This window comes from Drosophila suzukii, chromosome 3 (assembly GCF_043229965.1).
Source record: "Drosophila suzukii chromosome 3, CBGP_Dsuzu_IsoJpt1.0, whole genome shotgun sequence".
Classification (NCBI taxonomy): Eukaryota; Metazoa; Arthropoda; class Insecta; order Diptera; family Drosophilidae; genus Drosophila; species Drosophila suzukii.
The window spans coordinates 72,142,735-72,170,413 of record NC_092082.1 but is presented as its reverse complement, the minus strand read 5'-3'; the positions used below and the strand labels follow the sequence as shown (position 1 = coordinate 72,170,413).

General features: G+C 39.0%; 2 protein-coding genes and 1 non-coding gene across 13 annotated transcripts in view; 1 reads left to right on the top strand and 2 right to left on the bottom strand.

Moving 5' to 3' along the window:
- Nucleotides 1-167: 167 nt before the first annotated feature.
- Nucleotides 168-9,048, bottom strand: alt (aluminum tubes). 4 transcript variants are annotated; one of them, XM_036817044.3, is made up of 7 exons: nucleotides 8,968-9,048; nucleotides 2,688-4,030; nucleotides 1,919-2,581; nucleotides 1,634-1,741; nucleotides 1,054-1,521; nucleotides 867-989; nucleotides 168-807 (listed from the first exon to the last, which is right to left on the bottom strand). In XM_036817044.3, the coding sequence occupies exons 2-6, from the start codon at nucleotides 3,969-3,971 to the stop codon at nucleotides 867-869; spliced, it is 2,646 nt and encodes an 881-aa protein (XP_036672939.3). In that variant the 5' UTR covers nucleotides 3,972-4,030; nucleotides 8,968-9,048; the 3' UTR covers nucleotides 168-807. The 4 variants fall into 4 exon arrangements, with proteins under 4 accessions (XP_036672939.3, XP_036672937.3, XP_036672938.3 ...); XM_036817042.3 differs by having other exon boundaries at nucleotides 8,913-9,005; XM_036817043.3 differs by lacking the exon at nucleotides 8,968-9,048 and adding an exon at nucleotides 5,206-5,350.
- Nucleotides 9,049-9,917: 869 nt separating this feature from the next.
- Nucleotides 9,918-27,679, top strand: part of Nuak (Nuak family kinase 1) — a 56,930-nt gene continuing 39,168 nt past the window's right edge. For 3 of the 8 annotated variants that reach the window (XM_036817158.3, XM_036817157.3, XM_036817151.3), the window contains exon 1: nucleotides 9,918-10,513. The gene's annotated coding sequence lies outside the window, so the exon portion shown is untranslated. The remainder of the gene's footprint in view (nucleotides 10,514-27,679) is intronic. The other 5 variants (XM_036817159.3, XM_036817160.3, XM_036817161.3 and 2 more) reach the window with 5 other exon arrangements.
- TRNAS-GCU (transfer RNA serine (anticodon GCU)) lies at nucleotides 26,868-26,949 on the bottom strand. The gene has a single exon. It is a non-coding gene; the product is annotated as a tRNA-Ser (tRNA).

Sequence of the window (27,679 nt, the reverse complement as noted above, 5' to 3'; positions counted from 1 at the left end):
TTTTATATAAAAATAGTTATTTTCTTGTTTATATACGCTTAATTAAATGTTGCTGCTGCCGTTTGCTCTTTCTGGGGCTTGAATACTTTGCGCTGCTTCGCGGCGGAAATTAAAAGTACGTAGAAACAGAAAACAATTACGGAAAACATTCAAAATACAAGTGTACATACATTCATACTTTTTAGTTTGTTTTATTTTTGTGGATTTGCCATTTAAGTAGCTGGGTTTTAAATTCATTCGCTTAACATAAGATACATATACAATTGTTTATAGCGCGTTTTTAAATGCAAGTGTAACACAAAAAATAATAATCGCATGCGAAGTTTGGGATAAATAATAGTTGGAAAGTAGCAGCAGCAATGGATTTTTCCGGGTTTAATTATCTTTTTTTGGGGAGGGCCTAGGTGGAAATCGCCTGCTCACGTGTTCAGAGTCTGGCTTTTCCTCCGTTAGCTTTTCTTCTCTTCTCGTTTAACATTGCACAAGTTTCGATTGTTATCATTATCTTGCCTTAGTAATGTGTATATAATTTCTTAAAGCGTTCCGTAGTTCTCATTCTCATAATTGTTGATTTTCGATACTATAAAATGTTGAATGTTGCTGTTGTTGTGGGGCATGCTTAATTTCCCTCGCCTTTCTCTTGTTACATTAACTTTAAACTTAATAGGGTGTTAGAGTTGTTGTTTGTTTTGTTTTCTGTTGCTGTTGTTATGGAAGTTGGACAAACTCTGCGGTTGCTTGTCAGTTTATCGTCGTTGTTGGCCTCCACCTTCCTTTTCCTCTTTTATCTATGCGACATTAAATGTCCTGCAATGAGAAAATCGATGTTAATAAAAAGTTTGGATCAATACATTCATACATCTTACCTATTCTCCGTTGGAGGCATGCTGCTGCAGCGTGAGGATCAGCTGCTCCTTCTGCTCGACGATGCCACGCCAGTGCTCGTCCTGCTCGCGAGCTCGCTCCTCCAAGTCCATCAACGTGTTGGTCTGTACAAATAATAATATGGTTACTTGACCACCTCATGAGCATTAGCAAGGGTAAACTTCTTACCGTCTTGGTGACGAGCTGGGTGAGCTTGTCGTTGCACTCCCGCAGCTGCAGGTTCTGTTTGTGCAGCTCCTGCTGCTCGGCGGCGGCGGAGGAGGATTGGCTATTCGAACTACTATTATTGCTACTAATATTGTTGTGGGTGCTATTATTGTGGTTGCTACTGCTATTGTTGTTTGATTGTGTGGACTTATGACTACTGCTGCTGCTCTGCTTCTCGGGCTTCTCCGCCTCCAGCTTCTGCCGCAGCTTATCCTGCTGCTGCTTGACATGGGTGGCCAGGACCTGCTCCAGCCACTGGTCAAAGGAGGCTTGCAGGGCATTGCCCGACTGCGCCTTCACTGCCTCGGGATACAGGCGCTGGTATAGCTCCCGGATTCTCTGCTGCTCGCTCTTGGCTGAGCTAGCACTTCCTCCTCCATTGGCGGCCACCGCCTTCTGTTGCTGCTGCTGCAGCTCTTTGTGTTGTTGCTGCAAAGATTAAAGGATGCGTGGATTATATAAAAATGATTCGATCTAAAAGAGTTTTCAGACGAAATCATAAAAAAAAAGCAAAAGGTGCTGGCAGAGATCATGCACTTACGCCTACGGATTGCGCTGTATTTGTTTTCGTCTTGGCCGTTGCCTTAGCTACTGATGCTTCGGCATTTTGCAACGCTTCGATCAACTTCCAATTTTTTGAACGCACGTCCTGACGAAACACAAATACGTGGCAATTAGTAAAGGATGCAGAAAAGAACGAACGTACATATGCGGATGCAAAATACAACGACAAACGCGAATGTGAGATTAGAAAGGGTAAGTTTAATTTAAATGATATATAATTATATAATTTAGTTAGTTAAATATCTTGTTGAAATATACTTACGTCATTTTTCTCCCGCTGCTCCTGAAGCTCCTTTTGCAGCTGCTGCTCCTTGGCCTGCAGCTGCTCAGCTTGCTGTTCCGCCTCCTGGAGCTGGTACTGCAGGGTGGTGGCCTGATTCTTCTGCTGGGCCTGGGCACTTGTCAGCGAGTCCACCTGCGAGCGCAGGGCACTCAGCTCCTGCTGCTTCTGGGCCAGAGCTTCGGTCTGGGCCTGGGCCTGCTCGCACTGGGCGGCCGTGGCTTGAACGGCGTTGCTGGCTGCTTGGGTGAGATGCTGGTTGAGCGCCAGGTTGTTGGCCTCCAGGACGGATGACTCCTGACGCAGCTCCTGCAACTCGGCGGCGTGGACACGCTGCAGCTCAGATTGCGCCTGCGCGACGGCGCACAACTCCTGCTTGAGTTCGGCGTTCTCCGCCTCCAGCTGCTTGCGCTGCTCCAGCTCAAAGATGCTGTTGTTCTGGCGCGCTTCCAGCTCGTCGCGTTGCTGCTCCAGGGCCTGCAGCTGCTGAGCCTGCTGCTGAATCACCTCGTTCTTCTGCTGAGTCTCTGCGTTAACAAACGCGGTCATATCAGCCAGGCACTTTTCCTTGTGGGCGAGATCCTGCTGCAAGCGTTGCAACTGCAAAAGATCCTGCGAGTTGGCTTGTTTCTCCCTCAAAAGGTTCTAAAATGGTGGAAAACCAAAATATTTATATAAATAAGAATAATTGCTTCGTTAAGGGGAATCATTATAAGCATTTAATAAATAAGACGTATAAGCTTGTTCTTACCTGTAACTGCTGTCGCTCCAGCGTCAACTTGTCGTTCAGGCTGGACAGCTCCTGGTTAAGGGCGGTAAGCTCCTGCTCCTTGCTTTGCAATTTATCAACGTAGGCCTGGTTGCGGGCGTGCATCTGGGCGCGTTCGGTGTTCACTTCTTGACGCAGCTCGCGAAGCTTAGCCTGAATTCCGATGGAGGCCTCCTGCTCCTCGGCCAGCAATTTCTCCTTCTCCTCCAGCTGACGCTTGAGCTTCTGGCAGATGTCATCTGACCACTCGGAGTGCGACGAGGGCATATCCTGCTGCTTATTCAGCAGATAGTCGATGAGTATCTGAATCTCTGAGCGATTCAGCTCGGCACGGGAGAACACGTTCATCAGAGCGTTAACGCCAATGGTCTGGTTCTGGTGTTCGGCCAGTTTGTCCAAAGCCTGAGCCAAATCCTTGGCCGTGAGGGTCTCCTTCTGGTTCTGTTTTTTGTTTTGCTGCTGCTGCTTGGTCTTGTTGTTGGCCTGGTTGTGCTGGGTTTTGGGTGATCCATTCTGCTGCTGCTGCTGTTGCTTGAGGATCTGCTTGGTAACAACGGGTGCCTCTGTCTCGGCAGCTGCGGGCTTTTCCTTTTTGGCCACGTTACCACCGCCGACCTTCTTCTGGGTCTGCTGCTTGTTGTTGTTGTCCTCCTTGCGTTCCTTTTGCTCCTGCTTCTTCAATTCCACCACATCCTTGGGGACCTTGGTCTCAAAAGTATTCAGAGTGGGTGTCTCTTCGGGAGTGGCTGGAATTTTGACAGCCACGGTTTCATTCTTGTTGACCAGGATGCCAGCAGTCTTGTTGCTGGCTCCGTTGCGCTTATCCTTTTTGCCCTTCTTGCCGGCAGCGGAGGGTTGGTTCTCCTTTTCAGCCACGCTACTGGGACGACGCTGCTCGGTGAGGATCTCTGCATCGGGCTCGAACTCCACATGCTGCTTGGACAGACCGGGTTCCTCATCAGCCACTGATCCCTGACCCTCCGACTGACCATCGGAGTAATCCTCGGGTTCCTCCGGTTCCGGCTCGTTGTTCACATCCCGCTGCTGTTCCCGCTGACGTTGCTTCTTCTCGCGCTTGAGTTCCTTTTTCTTGGGCTTCTTGGTAGCCGCTCCACCAGCCGCCTTGTACAAATTGGCACTTAGAGCACGCTTCTCCGCAACCACCTCCTCGAAAGTCTTGCGCCGGAAGATCTTGTTGATGAACAGGAACGAGAGCAGCGAGGCGCTGACCACACAACCGATGACGATCAGTATGTGGAAGTCCATATTTGCATATCTTTCCGGTTCAGCCGTGGGTTTTTTCTCAGAGATCTCCTTTGCGAAAGCTGCGGATTAAATAGGGAGATATTAATTAATAATTTGTGTGCGACCAAAGTAAATATTTTAAACATTTTTGTTTCCTTAAATAGTAAAAAATTAATTACAAAATTGTGATATTCAATTATTTTTACGAACTTGTCAATTACTTCAACTAGACAACCAGAACTGTGATTATAAAATTATGTTTTGAGTAACAAAAAGTGATTTGAAAACAGTTTCCGAAAGATAGGGTGCTATTTCAATAAAGGGGGAAAATCCCGAACTACGGCCACGTTCTTCTATAAAGCAACCAGCTAAGCAAAAAATAATCTCAATTGTTGAAATGTTAGAAATGCCTTTTGAGGTCGCTCGTTTAAACTTTTGCTATCAGAGAAATTTTGTGAATATGGCTTTCAGTTCCTTTGGCCTTATCAGTGTTTGGCTACATTACTGCTGCTAACTATGCAGTACAAACTGATGACGTGGGGCTCAAAGACCAAAAAACGTACCAAAGAAATGACCACTTATTAACGGATCAACGACACTACGTTTAATGACAGCAATTCTATATATAATAAGATTGTTTGAGTTGTACGTGCTTATCGGTTTACCGGCCGGAGAATGACACAAAAGCCCATACAGAACTCTCTTTTTGTATGACTAAGTTGTTATTGCAGTCGCTTGTGCCTGCTTGACGTGTGATATTAATAAAACGGTCCGCGGTTGATAATTTTATTGTTGTTTGCTCTGCTGAGATAAACAAATGCACTGTTGAATGGCTCAATATTCCTGGAAATCCGGATTATACAGTGGACATCCGCTTGCCCAACTCGCAATTGAATTCACATGAATTTCAAATTTCTGGCAAAAAGGTCACTTGAATGAATTTGATTTTGTGTGTAGGAAGTGTAGGAAGGACGACTGGAAAATCCCCGCTGGAATAATCGATTCCTCAAAGACCTTTTCAGACTGCAAAATGTATTCCGGGGGAGCCGAGAGGAGCTGACAACAAAGTCTCGAGGAATAAAATTAGCTTATGAAGCAGCTGCTGCGTAGCCTTGAACGAAAGTTGGTAGACAAAGGTATATTCTGCACCCAAAAGGTGTTGACGCAGATTGAAAAAACAAAAAACTCACAAGAAAAATCGGAAAAAGAATAACAATTTTAAATAAAGCAAAGTCAAGTCAAGATTCTGACGCACACGTATGCAAATTTGCCGATTCGCTCACTGGAAAAAATTGAGCACTGGTAATCTTATCCGTAGAACTCCACGAGTCTCTTTCGATGGCCACGATGCGAATGGCAAAAGCCAGTGAAAAGATTCGCGTCAGAGCTGGGATCGCGATCTCTCTTTGGCTCTCTACACTTGAATCAATTCCTTAAAATTGTACAGATGACGTATTTGAGATTAGATATTATTCTTAGACTATTTATATATGAGGCTAAAGATTTAAATTATATTGCCTTTGTATATTTTTAAGCTACACAAGAAAGAATCGAATGGGACCTTTGAAAATGTTTAAAATATTATTTTAAAAAAGAATTTTCAATGTTTAAAAATGTGTATCTTTTTTGTATACTTTGAAATTCATACATATATAATGTAGTGTACTTTTAAAATGATTATCATTTAATATGATAGTTTGAATTTAAACTTTTTTGAATTTTTTGGTATCGCTACTCGAAGAGCTTAGATTAAATTTAGTTTTACGTCAAATCCAATCAATTGAAACGTAATTTTTCTCCGTGTGCTGGGGCTCTCAGTTTCTCAGCTTTCTCTCTTCTCTCCCACCACAAACAGTTAGAACAAAACTTGAAATTTCGCTGGCTTCGCGAGAGCTTTGGTGGAAGAATTCACAAATTGCAAATGTTTCAATTCAAGGTTGTTGCTCTCTACGCCTGCGATAACTGGCAGGTCGGGTATTTCTTTTTTTTGTTAATTTTGTACTTCTTATTTCTTCAGCTTTGCCTGCTCGCGTCATGTTTCTGGCTAAAAGATTCCGACTGTGTTTCGCTTTCTATCCATACTCAATCTTTTCTAGGGGAAGCTTTAAAAATACTGAGGGTTACGTGATGATGTGGAGATCGATGATATCACAAAATAATATGTGAATTTTTAACCCGAAATACTTTTAATATTTAAAACGGGATTGGTTCTAGTTGGTTATACGTTTAAGAACATTAAACCTTGATCAGAACTAAAAAGGTATTGGATGTATTCCATAATAATATACAAGAGATGCTTGAAAATCTCCCTCAAGGTCTTCTTTGTTGGCCAGTTTACCTTTGACAAGTTTAACGTAATATCTTGGGGATCTTTCAACCATACTTTGAGAACTGTTTTACCCAACAATGTATTTTTGTTTGCCTATTTGCGCCTATGAGGCCGACATTCATTTCTCCGGATGGCTGGGCTGTTCAAATACAATCATGTGTTTGCGCTCTACAAAGTTCAATTAATATTTAATGACACATTGAGAACGGGTTTCTGTTTCTATTGCTGTTGCTGTCAAACAAATCGATGGCATTTAACGGAAAGTCAGTGGAGTAAGTCCGGACAGCGGACTTCGATTCCGATTCGAAAATTCCGGGCGTAGCGCAGGAAAAGATGAAGAAGCAGCAGCAGCAGCAGAAGAGAGCCAAAGCCAAAGAGAATCGGGCACAATAAAAACGCCGGTAAAGGTCATCAACCGGAAGAAAAGCGCCCGTGTGTGAGTGACTTGCCAGCGTAAGCGTCTGGGTGTTAGCGTATTGTGTGTGTGTGTGTGTGAAAGTCGAAGTTTTGCTGCCAATTATCATTATGGCCATCTATAAATAATTATGTATTATGGTCGAACAGCATGCAAAACACGCTGGCTGCTCGGCCTCGTTAAAACCAACTGACAAACTGGCATCGAACTGCACAGTTGGCCTAATTTTCCCGTTTTTCCTTCTATCTTTCTGTGCCGTTGTTTCGCCTACCCCCTTCGCACCCCTCCGCCACCCTCCTTCACGGCGCCCCAGTGTTCAATTAGCTGCCTGCCCGCCGCGCACTCACACACTCGCACTCGCTGGCACATGGAATTTCTCTCCTGTCGGTGAACACCGGTCAGAGATGAGAAATTGGACATTTTTCTTTTGCTATGTAGTACATTCATATGTATGTATAAAGATGTGGGTCAAGTATACGCCCTGTGTAACTGACTTGTTTTACGTGTATGCCTGCTCACTTAAGCCAACTGAACATTAAAATAACAAGTTTTTAAAATATACGAAAATTTATAACCCTAGAGTCTAGGATTCTTAAAAGAAATATTTTCTAAAACTCACAATCACAAGGATTTAAAAAAAAAATGGTTCCAAAAATATTACGAGTCTACACTTACAGCCCAATAAACGAAATCTGATTGGAATAAGGCACAACCAAAAATTTCTCAAGAATTTTTTTTGGTTTGTACCATTCAAATTTTTAACAATTTTGTTTTCAGCACAATTTTCATTCAATCAATAAAGTTTTTGGGGAATTTTAAATCTGGAGTTTTTATACAAGTTTTTTGGGGGCAGCACCCTGAGCACCCTTAAGACTTTTTTCAGTTTTCTTTACTTAAAATTCATTCAATAAATGCCGACTTTTCACAACTTAAAAAACTAGATTGTTTATAGCTCTCTCTCTTTGGGGGCAGCATCACTGATAACGGTGCAAGTGCTTTTCTCGCCCTCTTTTTGCCGCCGACAGCGAGAGCGTACTCGCACTCATTCATTATTTTTCCTTTATTTATTCATAAATGCATTTCTTTTGCTCTGCTATTTTCAGCGGCTCAAGTGTTTTAATTTTAGAAAGCTATGCTCCCTATTTTTCGTCTTTTTTCCCCCTGTAATATTTATGCAACATGCAATGCCGTCTTATTTTTCTCTGTGCGAAAGAGAGCGTGGCATGTTGTTTTTTTCTCTCTGTTTCTTTTGTTTTTGTGTTCCTATTCTGGCTGCGTGGGAGCGTCAAGTTCCAAGTTCGTTTTCCCCCAAGATTTTTGGTCCACAGATGGAAGGTTGTGCTAAAAAATGGAGTGACGCATAAAGACTATAAATAGGCAAATTGATAATTTTTGTCTAAGGCTTGACTGACGGTTAATGGCTATTGATTGCTGACGTCGACAGCGATGGCATTTCTTGATTACCAATTGGTTTTCCCCGATGACGAACGTTTTTAAGTCAATGATTTATTGGTCGAATGCAAGCCGCTCTCTTTCGCCTCTCCCCGCTCTCTCACTCTTCCAAGCTCTCTTTGCCTTTCCTTTGATAAGCCCGCATATGCTTATGTGTGTGTGGTGAGGTCAGCGCATCAATTATGCTCATTTCTTGACTTTTTCTTTGATTAAATCGGACAAATATTAAGGGGTGGAGGGGGGTGTAGGCCAGACGGCGGCGGCCGAGATTTTTTTGGCAAATCAAACCAGTCAGCTGTCCCTTTTGCTCATAATTAAGCAATGAGAAAACAGTGAAAGTATGTCGGCCGCTAATTGGCAGCTTGAATAATTGCACACCGATAAATAAAATAGTGGCTTCCTTTTTCCTCTCAAGACAAAAGGGCGTCGCACTGCACTTACACACACACTCACACACACACCGCTCTCCCTTTCTTTATCGCCCCCTCTCTCACACCATCCCTCTCTAACGGTTTTTCTGCCGATTTCCAGCCACTTGCAACGTCAACAATTTTCACAACATTTCACGCTTACAATGCAGTCTTTCTTTTTCCTTTTCCTTTTTCTTTTCTTTTTTTTTTAGTTGGAAACGCATCCGCCATTTGCAAGCCACTTGTGTATGTGTGTGCCGGAGCGTTGTGTGTGTGGGTGTGCGGCGTTGTCGCATCAACATAACTTTTTTTACTATCTCTGGACTTAAATGCGCTTTTAATTATGTATTTCTTACTTGCAACTATCCTACTTTTCTTCAACTTTCTTTAGCCGTTCGGCTGCGGACTTACACTTTTTTCGGGAACAAAATTGAAACTAGGGATGTGAAAAATATATCATAAGCTCTATATCGATATTTTTGAATAAAATATCGCATATCGATTGCTGTTATTCGATTTGTGTGCATAGTCGATACCGATAGCTACTCGATATTAGGAGACGTTATAAGTCCTATTCGATTGTTAAGTTAATCCGTCAACATCCCGACCTATATAAATATTTATATATATATAATTTATAGTGTGATACAAGATATTTTTTGGAGACAAGCGCCGATGGCAGGAATCATCTATGTTTCTATTTTATTGTTAATTATTCTTAATAAATTATTAGAGATAAGGGTTCTGTTGATGGTGTTTTCGGCAAAGGTCATGACTTTCAGGTATCTAAAATATTTTTAATATATTTGTTATAGGCTGACCAAAATCAGTTTTGTACATATTATTGGTATTCCTATACTATTAACTTCAACAGAAAATTTTACCAAAATTGCATATTTATAATGCATTACTTCCTATATTAAAAGTCACATATTTAAGTGTATAGAAATAGTTTTTAATTCATAACAAAGCCCGCCATATTTCTGGCCTAAACTGCTTTACCGACTTGCTTCCGAAGTTCCGCACCATCGATATTTTAGGGTGCTTTATTAATACTACAATTTTGGTTTTGGGATTTTGAAAAACGATATGGCAACACCCGCCAGCGCCACCTCACATTCTGAACACCTTGCGACATCAGCTGCATGCGTTATTTGGCCAAGAAATTAAGTCTGTTAAATTTAATTACACTAACGTTTCGGTTGTATTCCTTAACTATTTGATTAGAGGTCATATGTTTAAAAAATAGCGATAAATATTTATTTTAATTCAAATAATATCGATATATCGATAATATGATATATATCAACGAGCGTCGACATCAGCTGTTTGCGTTGTTTGGCCAAGAATTCCAATTGGGGGTTCAGTTACTCAACGAGCGTCCAATAAGAAACAGTGAGAGAGCTCCGCTGAAAGTGCATACAGTAAATACTATATTTAACGATTTCGAATTGCTTCGCGGCGTGGGCGTCTTCTTGCTCAACTCGTCCCCCTCGCGTCTCGTATCTTGCGTCTCGCTCTAACAACGCCGGCAGTTGCACTTGGTGTGAGTGTGTGTGAGTGTGTGCGAGTGTGTCGGTGTGAGTGCGTGCGTGTCTGTTTGTGGTTTTCTGAAAGAATGTGAGAAATCATAATAAAGTCGCGTCGCGAGTTTTTGCTGCCATTTCGGCATATAATTAGCCAATATTTAACACACATGTGTGTGTTTCGAGCTTATTTGTGTGTGAACAAAGTCAAGGATCCCGCTTTGGCCGAAAGAAATGCAATCCTGATGGCAGGATCAAGGTAAAATGGAAACATTTGGGATCTACTGCATGAATGAACCAAAGTTAAAGAAGAAGCAGCAGCAGAAGCAGCAACAACCAAACGGCAGCTAGGAGAGCGAAAGAGAGCGAAGGCAAACAAACGAAAAAACAAAAAAAAAAAAGTTAAAAAAAAGGGAAAACAACAACAAAAGGTAAGTGCGTGTGTGTGTGTGGAGGCCGCACCTCCCAATAAGAAAATTAGTTATGTGTGGGTGCCTTTTTTGGCAATAACTATTATTATTATTTAAGTAGCACGAACGCGGGAATTACATAATTTCGGTGTCTCTTTTATGGCTCCCGAAGAAAAGCGAAAGTATTCTTATTGGAAGGCCATGTGTGCGTATGTATTTTTATTTTGTTTATTTATGAATGGCGATTATGAGACTTGATAATTAATTGCCAGCATAAGCTGTGATTTGATTTTTGTGCCTTAACCAGTTGCGCGACTGGCTGTCTCTTTCGCACCCACATTTGGTCGTAAATCAAATAAGAAATTAACGCCACAAACAAAAAAGAGCAAAACACAAAAGAGCCGAAGCGATGAACTCCCTCGCTCTGATCAGAATTTGCAGCTGCGCCAGGCGATCATTTCGCATTCGTATTTTTTTCGCCCGAGCCATTTTTAATGCGAAAATCTTGCGGGCGAAAATTGGCCGCCGCAGTTGGCCAAAAGCATAAACAACAAATTTTTATGGGACGCCGGCGGCGGCACATGTACACGGAAAGAAATGGCATATACTACGATCAGATGATCATTTAAAAGGTTTTAGAAACCCTTTATGATTTTATTTGTTTTTCAGTGGTATTTTAAATGATTTTATCAAGTGAAAGGTGATATATGATATTTTTTCTTAAATTAGTAATCCATTTTAAAATTGATGGAAAATATAAATAATAATGGAAAGTCTTAACATGTATGGGACTTTATTATTTTCTGTGTAGCGAATTCGCCCACGATCCAATGTCTTCTCTCTTTCCCTCGAAGGCTCTCTCTTTCTCTCGCAATCGTTGCCAAATTTTATTTAACGCCCTCTCTTTTTGTACACTGCAATGATCCGTTAACTGGTTCGTGTCTGATTGGAATTTATGTAATATTGTTATACAGAGCAGACTTGTTAAGGTGAACCAAAAAACCTACTGTACCTAAATTATGTGCATATTCGGTACAATACTTAATTATTTTAATCATACCATTTAAAGTCGGGTTAAATCATATGCAAATCCAATTTTTATAAAAATCTTTACAAAAAGTATAATAAATTAAAAGTATTGATAGCATATACATATACATACATACAAATAAAAATGTATGTATGTATGTTTTATTTTTAAATAATTTCAAAGTGACAAAGAAATATTAAAAATTTTTTGATTTATAGAGTTCATAATTATCACCCTGTAAACACCACAATATTTTATTTCCGCTGCGTCTTATTTCAAAAAATATTTTCGCCAGGCCAAAAAGGCCAACACACACACACACAAGGCAAAATACGGCAGAAAAACGACTTGAGCGTGGCGGCGTTGACGTTAATGAACTACAACAACAATTATGTACAACGATTTGTACACGGCAGCAACAAACAGCGAATATCACAACAACTACACACATTTCACCGCAGTTCCTTTGTTGTTTTTCCGCTTTTGCTTATGGTTATGAATTTTTATTTACTTATTTTTGTCCTGAAACGGCCATAAGGCGAATTTATGCTTGTCCATTTGCTTGCAATTAGTTTCATGAAGTCAACTGCGCGCTAAAATATAGTTGTATTTGCCGCTGTTGTTGTACTCTTAGTTGTTGTTGTTGTTGTTGTTGTACGAGGTTTATTGTTGCTCTCCAAGTTTTTCCTTTACTACGCTAAGCTACTTAACGTCACAGCCGCCGCTCGTAGTTATTTATTGTCCGTTGCCGCCGCTGCTGCGTCGACATTTTTGCATTGCACTGCAAAGACCAAAGGTACGGTAGAACCTCTGTAAAGAGGACCTACTAAGGGAAAAATAACCCCTTAAGAACATTCTAAATTTCGGCTTGCAGGGCTTCGAACATCTTTCAATTCTTTTCTATGTTGGGTATTTCTTAGAGGAATATTTTTGAATAAGTTTAAGTTTAAAATTTTTGAAGTAAATTAAAAAATAATCAAATTAATATCATCAATAAAATTTTAAAAATATATCTTTCTATTTTTCATATATCTTTATAAATTAAAGTGCATAAGTAAAAATCTATTTTAGGTATTTTTTTTTGATTTTGGTTCACATCATTCATAAAAATTTCCCTTTTAATGAAAACTAATAACGCTAAAAACGTAAAAAATAAAAAAAAAACTGATATGGTTAAAAACTTTATTGTTATTAAGCTTCTTAGTTGGAACTAAAATCTCTGTTGTTTTTAAAACCACTTAAAAAAGTCACAAAAAGTATAAAACATTCTGTTATTGTAGCATACTTTCCGGCGATCCTTTAAGTGTTCTTAAACCTCTTAATTTAAAAATGTTGCCAAAAGTCAGCTTTCTAGAAGTTTCTCTGTATTTTCCATTTCTGCTTTATGCTTTGGTGTAATTGTTTGCCCTTCGCAAGGTTGTTCCCACTGTGCGTGGGCGGGCGGGGGGAGGGGGGTGTGGCACAGCGCAGTGGAGGTGGGTCTTGAATTGTGGCAGTGGCAACGGCAGTGGTTTTCTAAAAAACATTTTGTTGGGCTGCCAAACAAAAGCAACAGCTGCGTTCTGCTTTGGCCGCTCTGCTTTTGGGCCTTTGTGAATGTGCAGCAAACAGCCTTGTAAGCGCCACCCACACAAAGAGGCGGACCACACAAAAAATTGTATGGTCACCAACACACACACACACAGAAGCTGCGGCATCTGCAGTGTGTAGTTGTGGTAGTTTGGTGTAGTTGTGGGGCAACTATGACGTGAGCAGCAGCTGTCAAAGCCGCCCACGCCTCAAGTCGCGCTTAAAAGCGTCATGTGCTCAGCTGAGCGCGTCTAGCCCGCTCTCTCCCTCTCTCTCTTTCAGTCTTTCTTCTCTTACCCCCCTCTCTTCAGCTCTTTCAGTCTTAAGCTTTGTGCACGTGTGCGTTATTCTTCGCTTGAGATTCTCTTTTTATTCCAGCTTTCCAGCCTTAAAACTGTGAATGTGAGCACAGCATGAAATTTCTTCTGACGTAGCACTCCCTAATCCAAATTTATTTTACTTGAGCTTTCTGAGGGAAAACATCCCTGATTAAAACATCCCTCAATAAGTTATTTCTTAAGCCTGAAACTCTGCGAATCTCAAGGCTAAATGCTTTATGCACCATTGATATTGGACATTACCCCATAAATTTTATAAACAACCCCATTTCCAATAATGCTCAATCGAGTACCAGTGAAATCTCTAGAGTTTTAAAATCACCAAACAGGGAGTCCTAAAGTATGATATGAAAAATAATGATACTTCTTTCGTCACTTGCTTAAGGGACTTTCGGGCTCAAAATATATTATAGCATAATGGTTGATAAGGGAGTCACAAAAATCTCTAGAGAATAAAAAAAAACATACAATGAAATATTATTCAGTAACAAATTGTTTAAATATGAGAGATATTAACGTGACTGAAATTAACTGCAAAAAATAAACTATTATGATAATGAAATCTTTAAAATGTTTTTATCAAAACTGGCAACTTTATGGAAATAATAAAGCGTGTTCATTTTATTTGACTTTGAACACTTTGTAAGAAGACTAAAGAATAGCTCCCATCTAAATTTAAGGAAATGTGGTTGCAAACTGTTGCTCAGCTTCAATTAAATCGGCATAAAGGAAGCATTTTACCTTCCGACCAACAATTTCATTCAACTTGAATTTTTCACCAAATTCATTTAGGAACATATTCGTATGTGTGTGTGTGGGTTCTCTGTCTCACAGAATTTCTACCGTATTTGCATTCGTATTCGTTTCATTGCACTTTGGGTCTTCGGTTCGGGCCACATACATATGTACTTACTACACCACAACAATGAGCCATGGCATAATAAACTTTGCCATTTGTGCCTCATCTTGCTCCTCTTCTTGGCCAGTTTGCCCTGGGTCTTCTTCTTTTTGGTTTTTTCTAACCTTGTGCCAATAAAATTGAAAGAAAAAAAAACAAACCCAAGATGTGCACCGCACACAAAATGAAAAACTTGAAATGTTTCTAACACAATTTTCTACTTGCCTTGCCATTGTTTGCCGAAAGTGTGGGCGAGTTGAGGAAAGTGGGAATATATGGGGGAAAATTGAGTGTGTCGAGCGGCACTTAATTTCTTTGCTAGTTATTTTGGCTAGACAACTCGGTTACGCCTCGGTTGCACCGCTAGATGGCGCCATCGCCAGCGCCCGCAGCACGTTCCCAATTAATCTCTCATTTTATTTTATCTACGGGTATCTAACTATCAGTTGATCAACACCTTCAATTCGAGAGTGTGAGTGGGCCGCGCCAGGTGAGTGGGCCCGTTAAAAGCGCCCCGGTGACTCAACCCAAACGCTCTGCTCTTTTCATTCTCTGCGCACACTGAAAGCCTACGGGTGATCAGCACCGAATGCACTGTGACAAAATAAGGTGGTCTTATCATCCATAACCTCTTTTAATATTATTAGAGTAGCCATGTTAAGAATATTTCATAACACTGATAGTGAGAAGAAGAATGGTTTCTTCTTGAAAAATAATAACATTTCTAAAACCACCTTATAAAATAAAATATATCTTATAACCTAAAATATTCTTCAAAAATTATAGAGTACCCATGTTAAGAATATTTCATATCAATAATAGTGAGTTTTAATTATAATGATAATGATATACTAAGTTGTATAAAAACGAGAAGGAATTAAGAATGGTTTCTTCTTAAAAGTAAAAGCATTTCTAAACCATTTTATAAAAAAAGTAAAATATATCTTCTTTTTTTAAGTACCTGATCCGTATGCTATCAAATGATACGATAAACTCTTAAAACTCTTCTTTACATTTCATTATTTAACTATGTGTCTAAAGCTTAAGAAGATAAATACCACGAATCTATCCTTAAGTATAATGTGTATCCTGTATGGATATGGATCTGGTTTTGAAGTTATTATTAAGATAAAGTTAAAAGACCATGCCACTTTTCATTTTACATTTGATTTAAGTTTGGTTAATAGAACTTGAAAACTTTCCGGAGAAAGTTCTTGAAGAAAGTTTCACTGTCTTAAGATTGGATGGTTGCAGTGCATGAAATTGACTCTTGTGAATATGTGTGAACATTTGTACGTGCCGATAAGGTGTTGTAAATATTTGCAAACAATCGAGCAGCTCTCACCTGGACTCGCACATAATGTACCAGTCTCTTTCGGTTTCTCATCAGTTGGTCTCTTTCTTACCTTTTCCCCCATTTTCGCCGTGTCATATACTCGCTGAAGTTTTCGGGGGTCGGTTTTTGTTGTTCTTCGTGGGGCTGGGTTGCCTAAAAGTCTGTGCTTATCAACGAATTTTCGGTGGGACGAGCGGGCGACTCAATTTACTTATTGCCGCACCTTAACCGCCGAAGCAAAAAATGCAGAAACAAGAGGTGAGAAAGAAGAGCGCCCTGGCAAAAAGCAAAAAATGCATGATTCATGCGCTTGGTATTTCGCTTGGCTGCGGAGGCGTACACTGAAAACATTTTGGGACAGTGAATTAGTAAAAAATGTTATTTAAAAACTAAGAAAATAACTTTGTTTTGTTATTTAATACGTATAAGAAATAACTGTTCTAAAGATTTCTTGAATTATAAAGCTAAATGTATATTCTAGCGAACCATTAGGGTCGATGCAAAAAAGCCCAATGATAGAACGCCCAGTGAAATAACGCCCATTTTGAAATGTGTGATATTTGTTTTTTAGAAATACATTATTATAGAAATTGGAAAGAAGTATGCACCAGAATCATTACAAATGTATGCAGAGCCTTATCTATTTGTTTTTCTTTTCAACTGAAAATAGTTTTGTATATTTGGTTTTAGGAAAACTCTTTCAGATTTTTCCTAGTGTATAGCAATGGGCGGTGATCGGCAAGTGAGTGGTTCAAACTGATGTGGGTGGTGGTAGGGTATTGGGAAGCTTTGGGTTTGCCGGCTGCTTGCTAGTTAATTTTAATTGATTTTAATTTGATTTGTTGAAAGTGAATTTTGTTTGGCCAACGCCAATGTTTTTTTAAGTCGTTTTCAGTCTCCTCACGCTTTCTTTAAGCTCCTGCTGCTCTTCAAATAAATTGAATTTCTGAGCAGATACATATATTGGGATGATGAGGAATGAGGGAACTGGCTTGACCCACTTACCATTTGGACAAATGTAACTTGTAGAAATATTTTTCCTAAATTTTTGCTGTGGGAAAAAAAGCACTTTGCATGCGCATTGCAATCACCCCCGCCCACTTATAAATCCCACCCACCCAAACAAACAAAAGAGGAATGAAAACAAACACATACTCGAGAGCTGCGCCATCTGTCCTTTTCTAGCAACTCTACGGTTCTCCAGTTCTCCGGTTCTCTAGAGGATCTTTCACCTGGCAGCCTTTGCACTTTGTTAGCTCGTTGAGGTGCCGCTGGGAGTCGCTGTCGACTTGAGTAGCTGCTCCTCCTCCACCACCACCACTAGGTCCCTCCTGAATTTTCCGCTTTTCCCTGCTTTCCCAGCTTTCCCGGTTTCCCTGCTTCACCTGCTCCTTGTGAGCTTAATGAAATCCACAATGTTACCCACGTACATAGAGACACATAAATTCCATGTAGAGCTTGATAGCATTTCTTTACATTTGCGGTTCTGGAAAAGGAGTATTTCAATTTTCTAAACCCTTTGACTGAGATAATAAGATAATTATTTTTAAGAAATACTTTTTATCTCTGTTAACTAATTTTTGAAATATGGGATTCTGAAGATTTTTAGTGTGGCATAAAATGTATGATATAAGTTACTTGGTATCCTGTGTAAAACAATCTATTACAGGTATATAATTTTAAATAACAAATATTTGAAAATTTAATGGTATACCTTCCCCTGAGACACTAGAATACTCATGAAGTAACTTGGTATCCTGTTTTAAATTCTGAAAAATTGGTATACTTATGAAGTAACTTAGTATCCTGTGTAAAATAATCCAGCATACTTATGTGATCTTTTTTGGGGAATACATATAATAATTCGCTTTAAAATGCATCTGTAAAGGGCGATTAAATATTCGGTTATAAAACGAAAGTAGGTCTTAATGCATTTTGCCGCTGTCCGTTGTCAGTCAAGCGGCGAAGGAGAATGCAAGTCGCTCGGATGAGTTGTTTGCACGGAGGTGTGTTTGCGTTTGCGGGTGTTTGTTTGTCTGCCATGGATGTGTTCGGATGAAAGCTGGAAGCTGGAAGGGATGTGCAGCCAGCCATCGACATGCTTTTGTGGCCCCATGTCTTTTGTTGCTTTTACCCTGGCCATAAAGTTCAAGGAGCTGGATTGAATCCACCCGGCTGCCTGTCTTTCACTCTTTACACACATTTGTCAGAGCCTTGTCTTGGTATATGCACTGAGGAAAAAATGTGAAATCTAAAATCTAGTGATATAATAACTTAAAAATAATTCGAGAACATTTTAGAACAATTTTAGTTATATTTTATTTGAATATTTTATTATATATAAGAATTTCTCTGGTGGTGTTTATTTTTTCATATTAGGTGCCAAGGAAAATGTATTTCCCTGAGTGTATTCCTGGACGTGGTCCTCCCGATGCTGGGAATGCATTTTTATGCGCATTATTAAGTAATGCCGGGGGTTGAGGTCACGTGGGTGCGGCAGAAATCGCTTTGCTTCTCAACCGAACCGTTTAGAAGTATTTATTGTGGATTCTTCAAATGGGTTTCCCTAGCCAGAGGGGAACTACAGAAGTCCGTTGGAATGGAATTTTCAATGTGATGGCAACTGAAAGGATATTGAGGGAAATGCATCTCAAAAGGATTGTTATGAAAGGGAAACGTTACTGCCAGGCATTGTTCAATATTTTCCATCATTTTGCAATCTACAACAGCTGCGATAAGATATTGATTTTATGAAAAATTAAAATAGATGATGGGGGGAGAACAAATACATACATCTAAAAATTATAATATTTTAAAAGAGCAATGTTATATTTTTCAAAGCAAAGGTTTCGTAATTTGCACCAGAACAAATATCAAAGCCCTTATATTTACCTTTTATGTTGTCATACCCAGCTTCGTTTTAAGCCCACCTATAAACTTTTCACAGGCTGATTGAGAAAATACCTTGGCAGTTCATTTATGTCATAGTTTTTCCGCTGTCACTGTGACCGCAAATTGTTTATTTACATTCCATCCGGAGAAGCCAGCATATTGAGGGCTTAACACCGTAAAAAGCGGGGGGCTACCAACTTTTCAGAACTATTTTCCAAACCGACACGTGATGGGTGGAGGCAGCTTCAGTGGACCAGGTAAAGGCAGTGGCGTCGAAAAGGACAACATTTGGTGGGGGAAAAGCGTAACCCCCGACCAGGGTTGTCACCCTGCCCTTTGAGTTTGCTTCCCCCCCCATCATATGCAATCATTTTAAATCCGGGTGAAAATGCAGCCACTTTGCTGTGCGGGCTCATCAAAAAAATATGCGAATATATGTGCCAGCCCAGCCTGCACACATAAATAAATATATATATATACAAAATAGTTGTATAAATATACGTACATATGTATTGGGTTATATGGGTTATACTGTGGGTTGCCAGGGTGGCGTAAAAAAAAAAAGTATAAATAAAATAATGCAAAAAAGGGCCAACTATTCGTGGGGAGGGGAAAACTTTTGCTGGGCCCAGCATTACCCCTATACTTTTTATATATATACATTTTGAGCAGTGTAGCAAATATGCAAAGCTCGCACACACTCGAACACACACTCTACACTCACACACACACACAATCAAGCAGCTGCAGACTTTTGGCATCGCCTTGCGGTTTTTCAGGAAAATGCGGGGAAAAGTGCAGGCTATGTCGCTGAAAATCCCAAAATGCTTAGCGTGGCAAAATCAATTTGATGCCATTTGTTAAAACGCTTTATGGCCCTGAGTGTGTGTGTGCGAGTGTGAGTGCGAGTGCGCCTGTGAGTGAGTGCATTAAATATGTATATGTGATGGAGAATTTTCCGAGAGAGATTTTCGGAAAAGTGCGCCTCCTCTGGAGAAGTGAGACTTGAACGGTCGTCCTGGCAGCTGCACATCCTGCAGGATGATTTTCATGAGCACATTTCATTGTGCCACTTTACTGCGTTGCGAAATTGCCAACGAGTTTCCCTTGCAGCTTAATATTTTAATACCTCCATTACCTGGCAAAAGATGGCAAATTTATGCTCGATTTAACAATCAATCAGCAGCTGCACTGCACATATTAAATATAACAAATTGCAAGTTCTTTCAAAGTATAAGCTGCTTGTTTAATAGCGATTGTGTATTACTCGTTCTCAGTTTATCGTCTGTACAAATATTTAAAGAAAAAAAAAAATTAAATAAAAGAAAAAAAACTTTTTACTTAAACTTTTTAAACCAGATAATGTTCTTTTTATTAAAAGGTTTTTAATAGATTCATAAAATAAAAAAAAAAATTGATAGAAAAAAAAATTTTTTTTTTTTTGTGTTGAATTTCATTATTATTTTGTGGATTTTTTTAAATAGGTTTTTAAAAATTTCGAAATCGAACCAATAATTTCCCATTTCCTTTAATTTGTATGCCCCTTTTCCGTCAGCTTGGTGGGTGTATGTGTTAGCCAGTGTGTTCACGCCTGCTTGTGTGGGTTTAATGCCTTTGTGTTTGTGTTTAGTGCTCGAATATCGGTCAAGGCTGGCTATGCAGCCAACTGGCGCACATTTAGGCGACGTTTGGTTGTCGCTTCAGCTGCCTCAGCCGCTGCCTTCTGATGTCTGTGCCTCACTTCTGGCGAAATATGCCACTAAATCAACACGCTTCGCGCTGCAGCAAACAGTTACTACACTGGAAACATAATGGTGCAGAAACTAAAAATGTTTTGAAAAGATTTGAAGTCATTGTAGGCAATCTACGTTTTTTAAACATAGTAAATTAATTATAACTTGGAGTCTACTTTACAACTAATTACTTATACAAATTAGTAAATTTTTTATGTTAGGGTGTGACCCAAAATCATTAAGGTTTTGAAATTACTTTTTAATGACATTTAAAGTGTCTAGAAGTATGCGGTGAATAATTATAATAAATTCATTGTATTTCTTATTTTAAAATACAGTGTTGCATTCTTTTGGACAGCAAACATTAAAATAAAGTATTTTTTCTTTATACATCATTTAAATGAAAGAAATTTTAAGTAGTCATAATGTAAGTAAAGGAATTTTGTTTTTTGTTTAATTATTGATTACTTTTTCGCCCAGTGTAGTGTGGCAGCCCACGCCTCAGTGGCGACACGTCTGTTGGCAACTCACCTGCGAAATCTCACTGGTGGCGTTAATGACATTTCAACATAGCTCCCCGTCACTTCCCTCAACCTCCTCATCACTTTGCGTTTAATTTTCCCACCTGCCTAAAAGTTCTGTACATCACAATGCTACCCTGTAACCGCCTTCCCCCCTCCGTTGAAAAAAAGGGGCATTATTAAGGTCAAGGATGTTTTTTGTAGCTCCTGTGGCGTGCACGCCATGAAAAGCTCAACCCAGACCCAATTTCCCGGGACTATTCTCCTGTGGGCGTGGCCTTGTTTAGTGCTGATTAAGTGCCCACAATTCCTGCCCCAAATGTCCGATGGCAGCTATGGCGTGTTTGTTGTTCTTCTTCTAGTGGTGGTTGCACCAAAATTGCATTTGTTTTTTTTTTTGCCGCCGGGAGGCCGTCACTTTTGAGCCGGAAGTTTGCGTGAGTTGCAAGGGGAAAATATAGGGGGGGGAAATGGGTGGGTTTTTAGGCAAGCGGAAAGAGTTTCCTGGAGGCGTTGTCGAGGGGCGTGGCTGCTATGTTGGCCGTGTTAAACTGAGAGGCGGTTGCATTTTTGGCCAGAAACAACAACTATTAGCTTGTGTGGTTAGGAAATGTAAAACAAAAAGTGTAAACAAATAATAGTTAACCGTTTAAGTACTTAGGCAAACCTTTAAAAAATGTAATGGCTTAAAAAGTGTAATTAAATTAAAGTTTTTATGTACTTTTTTATTGATTTCTTGTAGAAGGTTAATGTTATGAATTTAAATTTAAAGTAAAGCTTAACCTAAAACTGTTTTAACTTTTACCTAATAATAAAATAATGTTTTAATAATATTCCCATCTATCTCTCCCAGTTTTTCATGAATTCCCGCTTTGGTATTGCAAACAGTTTTATTAAAAATCAAGTTTGAAAGTTCATAACATTTATTAACCTTGCTTATTAAAGCATGACCCTTTAAAAACCTGCCCATAACCAGTCCTAACAATTTCAAATAAGACAAAAAACACAAACCACAAAAGAACACTCGAGTGAAGAAGTGGCCTTATTAAAGGATTGCTTGTACTTCAGCTTAAACCAAAGCGAAACTTATCAATTAGCGCAGCTAAAACATAAAAAGTGGGGTCATTTTGGGTGGTAAATGGGGTGGAAAATAGGGGCGTAAGCTCAGACATCGGGGAAGCTCCCAGATTAATGCTGCATGTATAATCCTGTGGAGCGTAATTACCGCAGCTAACGCTAACCCAACACCACCGCAACTATCAACACAGTGCTTTGATTAATTATATGATCCATGTTTGGTTTTCTAAACCACCCATTTCCCTTTTCCCTTTGCCTGTGGCTTTTGTAAAATTAATTAAGTCGAAATGAAAGCAACCAGAGCCCCACAGACTTTGTTTGATGAGGGGAAAAAGTTGTGTTGGCTGTCTGATTGTCCGGCAAACTGATAAAATAACGCATACGCCGCGTTGCCAATTTGCTTGACTGTCATTGCATTAAATTTTTGCAGCCCAAACAAATGGCAATCAAGCCAAGAAAGTTGCAGAAAGTTGCATGCAATTCTTAGCCAACATCTCCAACAACTTTTGCTGTGAAGAGGAGTTGAAAGGAAAGCCACAGAATTCGGTGTAATCCCATTTAAGCAAGCTGCTTTTCAGCAGTTGATTTGCTTTTGGCTTGGAGCGTGCTCGAAATCTGCTATCAACACTTGTTTATAGAGCTGGTTTCCCCCCATTTTCCCCGCCATCCCCTATGAGAAAGCTCTTCCGGCTAAGAATTGTGCCCAAAAGGAGAAGTGATTCAAGGCTTACGCATTTGTCGTCTTAGTTGCAGCTTCTTGTGATTCTGGCGCTGCTGCTGCTGCTGCTGCCAATGCTATTTTGCCACTCCCACTTTTCCTTGGCTGTGGCGCCTCTTAATCCATTTGCTGCACTACCAGTCACGCCCACCGGCGTATACACGCCCTGGCAATAAAACTTTTACCCTGGCCCTTTCTCCTCGAGGCCCTAACTTTGGCTCGTGAACGAGTGCCTGCAATTTTTCCTCAACAACCAGAGGCGATGACGATGACAGCGACAACGTCAATGAGCTTTTCTTCCACTGGCAGCGTTAGTCGGCGATGACAGCGGCTTTTCATACCCCGCAAATGCAGGAGGATAGGCCAAGCTAGTAGGTTAATTGATTTAAAATCGGAAAACAGAATCATTAGGTACTTTCTTATATTTGAAAATGAAGATAAACCAATGCTACAGCATTGTAAAACCTTATCTGGAATTCATGAAGTACAGAAGAATATAACAAACCCAGAAGGTAATGGATTTAAAATCGAAAAACCGAGTAATATTTTTTATCAATTTTCATATCATATGATCTTCCAATATTAGTACTGATTTAATTAAAAAGATTTTACGTATAAGTTTTTCTGGAATTTTTAATGCTAAATGCAGGAGGATAAGCCAAACTAAAGAGTTGATTGATCTATAATCGAAAAAACTGGATCAATATGGAAGGTCCATAAAAAATCCGTGTTTTTCTTATGTTTTAAAGTTCTATATAAAAAACGAAACTATCTTCAATTATTATAAAGTTGGTTGGATTTATTACTAATAAAACTTGGTGTCCTTTCAGTTCATCACTGCATATAACCCCCATACCTTCCGTTGCTTATGCGATTCTATTTACTTGAATTTTTTCTTCAATTTATTTTCGGACTGACCTACATTGATGGCTGTCGACTTGGCTACGCCAGTGCCTTTGTGCTGTCCTCCTTCTTTCTGCCTCAAGAACTTTGGCTGTCTTTGGTTATATGGTATGCCAACGAAAAACGTCATATGATTTTTGATTATAACGTCAATGGGACGCAGCTGCTCTTGGCTTGTTGTCTTCTGTAGCGCCATTTCTTGTTTTAAAAATATAAAAAGAAAAATAATGTGAGAGTAAGTATTCTAAATGTTTGACAGCTGGAAAAACGAGGATGGAAAAGCTTTTTAAGGCAGCCAGAATATTTGAATACTCTTTAGGATTTGTTACATGTTGCTAAAAGTAAGGTGTGTTAAAAAAATTAAACTATTTAATAAAATAGGTGAGATGGTCATATCAATTGATAGAAAGCAGGAAATATTTAAAACGAAGTAGTGCAAAATAATCCAGAACACCTTTAAAACCCAAACTACAAATTTCAGATAGTTTTCCCTGATATAAATTAAATGTATGCAATTACTGGACATTATTTAAAGAACAACCAAATAAACCAACGAAAATAAGCAAGGACAAGGCTGGCTGAATGGTGTATAAGGTCAGAGTTCATCGATGCATATAAACGACAAGCCCCCAGGGCAACAAGGGTATAAAAAAATGTTCGAAATAATGTTGTCGGGCGACAAGAGCTCGCTTTTCCATTTCCATTCGCCCGAATTCGAATCTGAATCCCAACTCCCAGTTGCTAACCATTCTGCCACTTTCTTCCGCCATGGGCAATGGCTTCTGGTCCTTTGTTCTCTGTCTCAGTCCCTGTCACTGTTGCCGTCTCTTTCTCCGCCTCTGTTTTTGTCTCTATCTCTATCTCTGCACTCTGCTTCCCGTTTCCTGCGATTTCGTTGCGCCAAAAATATGAAAATTGCTTGTTGTTTCTGTGGTGCTCCACTCTTTTGGTTCCTATTCCTAAAACACTGGGGAAAAATAAAAATATTAAGTTAACAAATTTACTGATTAATGTTTGTTCTTAAATATTTCACTTTCAAACTATTTTTCATACGAAATAAGATTAAGATTAAGATGTAAGGCAGGTTTAAAGGAAAAGTTCTTTAAATAAGAATATTTTTGTTTGGGATCAAATTTCTTAAAAGTAAGAAACCGCTAATATAATATTATACACCTACTTCTTTTCATAAAAATATATATTTTTTAAAATCTGTTCACCACTTTAAATACAGTTTTTCTCAGTGTAGCCATACACACTCCATTGTAGCTGTGGTAAACCCCATCAATTGTAATTTTAGCCTTTCGCCTGCTCCTTGTAAGCTAAATGTCGTACATTTAGCCGTTTTGTTGTCATTTCTCTTTGTTGTTCTTATTATTACGGCTGTTGAAATAGTTTTACGAGATTGTCTCGTTGCTTTGATTTCACAGTTGGAACCAAGAACCAAGATTGCTTTCCAGATTGATCAAAATGGGGCTGCCTTCAGTAGCAAATTTTCGATAATTAACATATTTCAATGTGAAATATTAAGCCATTTGTTTCGGGTACACTGAAGTTAGTCTCTTTTGGCCAAAACAAGCGGAAAATGCGGAACGCATAAAATAGAGGATGGGCGGGGGCCTATTGTCCTAAGCCATTCCTTTTTGTTTTACCCCGAAAATCAGGCCAGCTATAGATGGATTTTGATTGCCAAAATGGCTGAATGGCCCTTGAATTTAGGGAGGGGATCGGAAAAAGGCTTTGACATGCAATATTTAACCGCTTTATCATTTTAAATGGATAGATTGAAAGATCTGGAAATTGCCAGCACTTTTCGATGGTCTACGACAGAATAAATGACATTGTTAGGTATCACTTGACATTCAATGAATTCTGAAGTAATCTTGAATAACTAATCTTAAAGAACTCTTTAAAGAATGCAGTTTCTGGGAAGTAATGGGAAGATTTCATCACGATATGCAAATTCGAATTTGTATGGATAGGTGTTATAATATAATCTTATTTCGTAGAAAAATATTATAGATGAAATTGAAACTGTTTAGAACTGGTAACGTTTGTTGAGGATATTTGCATGTATGTAGGCTATTTTGATATGAACTTTTTACCATCCTGTTTAATTTTTATTTCTTTATCCTTAAGCTCCTTAGTATTAAAGTTTATAATACAATAAAAATTCACGACTCAATTTTTATTTTCATCTCGGAACAGTTTTAATTAAAGGGAAACTGGAACAAGTGCATACTTAAACTTCAAATAACAACTTGTTCTTAGAAAACCCATTCAAGAGAGTAGTGAATTTCCATCGAGAACGGTATGGTAGCGGAATCACATTTCACAGTCTCCCACGTAAATTAACTTCCATGGGGTAAAAACCTCGCAGCTGCATTAAGGTTGCGGCCAAACTGCGTTAAACCTCTCCTAACCGCACACCATCACCATTAATTGCATGTGCATATACGCAACGAAGTGCACTTGTGTGCTGGTTTACGTAAGTGTATGGGTGATTTTAATCATAATTTACTAGGCCAGCGGCCACAGCTGTTTGCTTTTCCCATTTTCCGGCGTGAGTCAATTAATAATGCGTCGAACATTAAATTTATGCAAAAAGGCAGCGTTAAGTGCATTAATAACTTAACCCAATAAGGCGATTATTAAACCGCAGTTATCTCCAAAGAGCAGGGGTGTTTAACGTTTTTAAAAATTCTGGGTATCTTTAAAAAATTAAATATTTCTTAGAACTAGAACACCACTGCCTTGGTATCTAAACGGCTTATAATAATAATAAATCATTTTTTTGTACTGCGATAAAAAAGGCTTTTATGATTGTATAGTTATTTTTATTAAATTACTAACGATTAAATTATTTTATAAAAAAAATGGAAGTCCCCAAAAGTTGCTAGTAATCAACAGAAATAAGTATGAGATAAGCCAAGTTCCTAAAATAGCAAATAAGTCTTTCTAGTGCGATAAAAATAAAGCAAAATGATTAAAAAATAACTATTTTCATTTGCTTACTAACGATTGAATAGTTTTATTCAAAACGGAAGTCTCCAAAAGTGACTAACATTTGCAGAACTAATTTAGCGATACACCAAACCCCTTAAATAATAAAACTACGCAACTGTTTAATTATATTTTCCCGCGGGTCAGATTACTTAATAAGCGTTTCACAAAAAATGAGCCACATATTATTTTGCAATTGATGACAGCCCAAAGACCCAAAGGTTGGAAAATGCAATTTATTGTATCAACTCAGCGCCCTGCATCGGACTAATGAATCATTAATTCAGTAAACAATTATTGCAGGCCCACGTACTGGGGAAAATATAAAAGTGAAAAATAAACAGAATCAAAAAAAATATCCGACGAGGATGGGATTCGAACCCACGCGTGCAGAGCACATTGGATTAGCAGTCCAACGCCTTAACCTCTCGGCCACCTCGTCATGTGATTTATAGGGTTCGATTTGGCAATTGCCTAGCTTCTTGAACTCCAAATAAAACACATATGACAGAATTCACAGAAATCACCGGCTCTATGCCATTAAAGTTTAGATACGACAGGATAATAAATACGTTTGTGAATAGAAAACCCCTCTAAATATTATTCTGCAAATTGCTTTCTGCATCTGTTATTGCAACTCAAGCAAATATAGTTTATTTTTTTTGTTTTTTTTACAAATTCATGGGATAACTAAATACAGAAAACTGTCGAAATGAAAATGAACAACCGACAGTTTGTTGGCTAGGTTTGGATAGTTTTTTTTTTCGGTATGATGGGGATGTTGTTTGGGGGCAAGGGTTTTCGGGAAACGCCCACACGCATTGCCATGCATCGTTTTGCGTTGGAAATTTCACTGCCACTCGGTTGTCTAATTTATTTGCAAATTTTTGAGTGCTATTCCCTGCTGCAACTGCTCTCCCACTTGTGGGTTTTTATTTTAATTTGTTTTTCTGTGTGCATTTAATTATTGTTTATTTGTCTGGGCGAATTGCAAATTATGTACACTTGAAGCGAATAGTAATTTTACAGAGAAGGGTAAATAAAATGGATGAGGAGATTATTTAGTCGGAATTTTGGAGATCAAAGAAAAATTACTGGGAAAGAAAAAGTTAGGATTTCCAATTTGGTTCAACTCTTTTGTTTACTTTTTTTAAATATTAATTTTGCTTTAC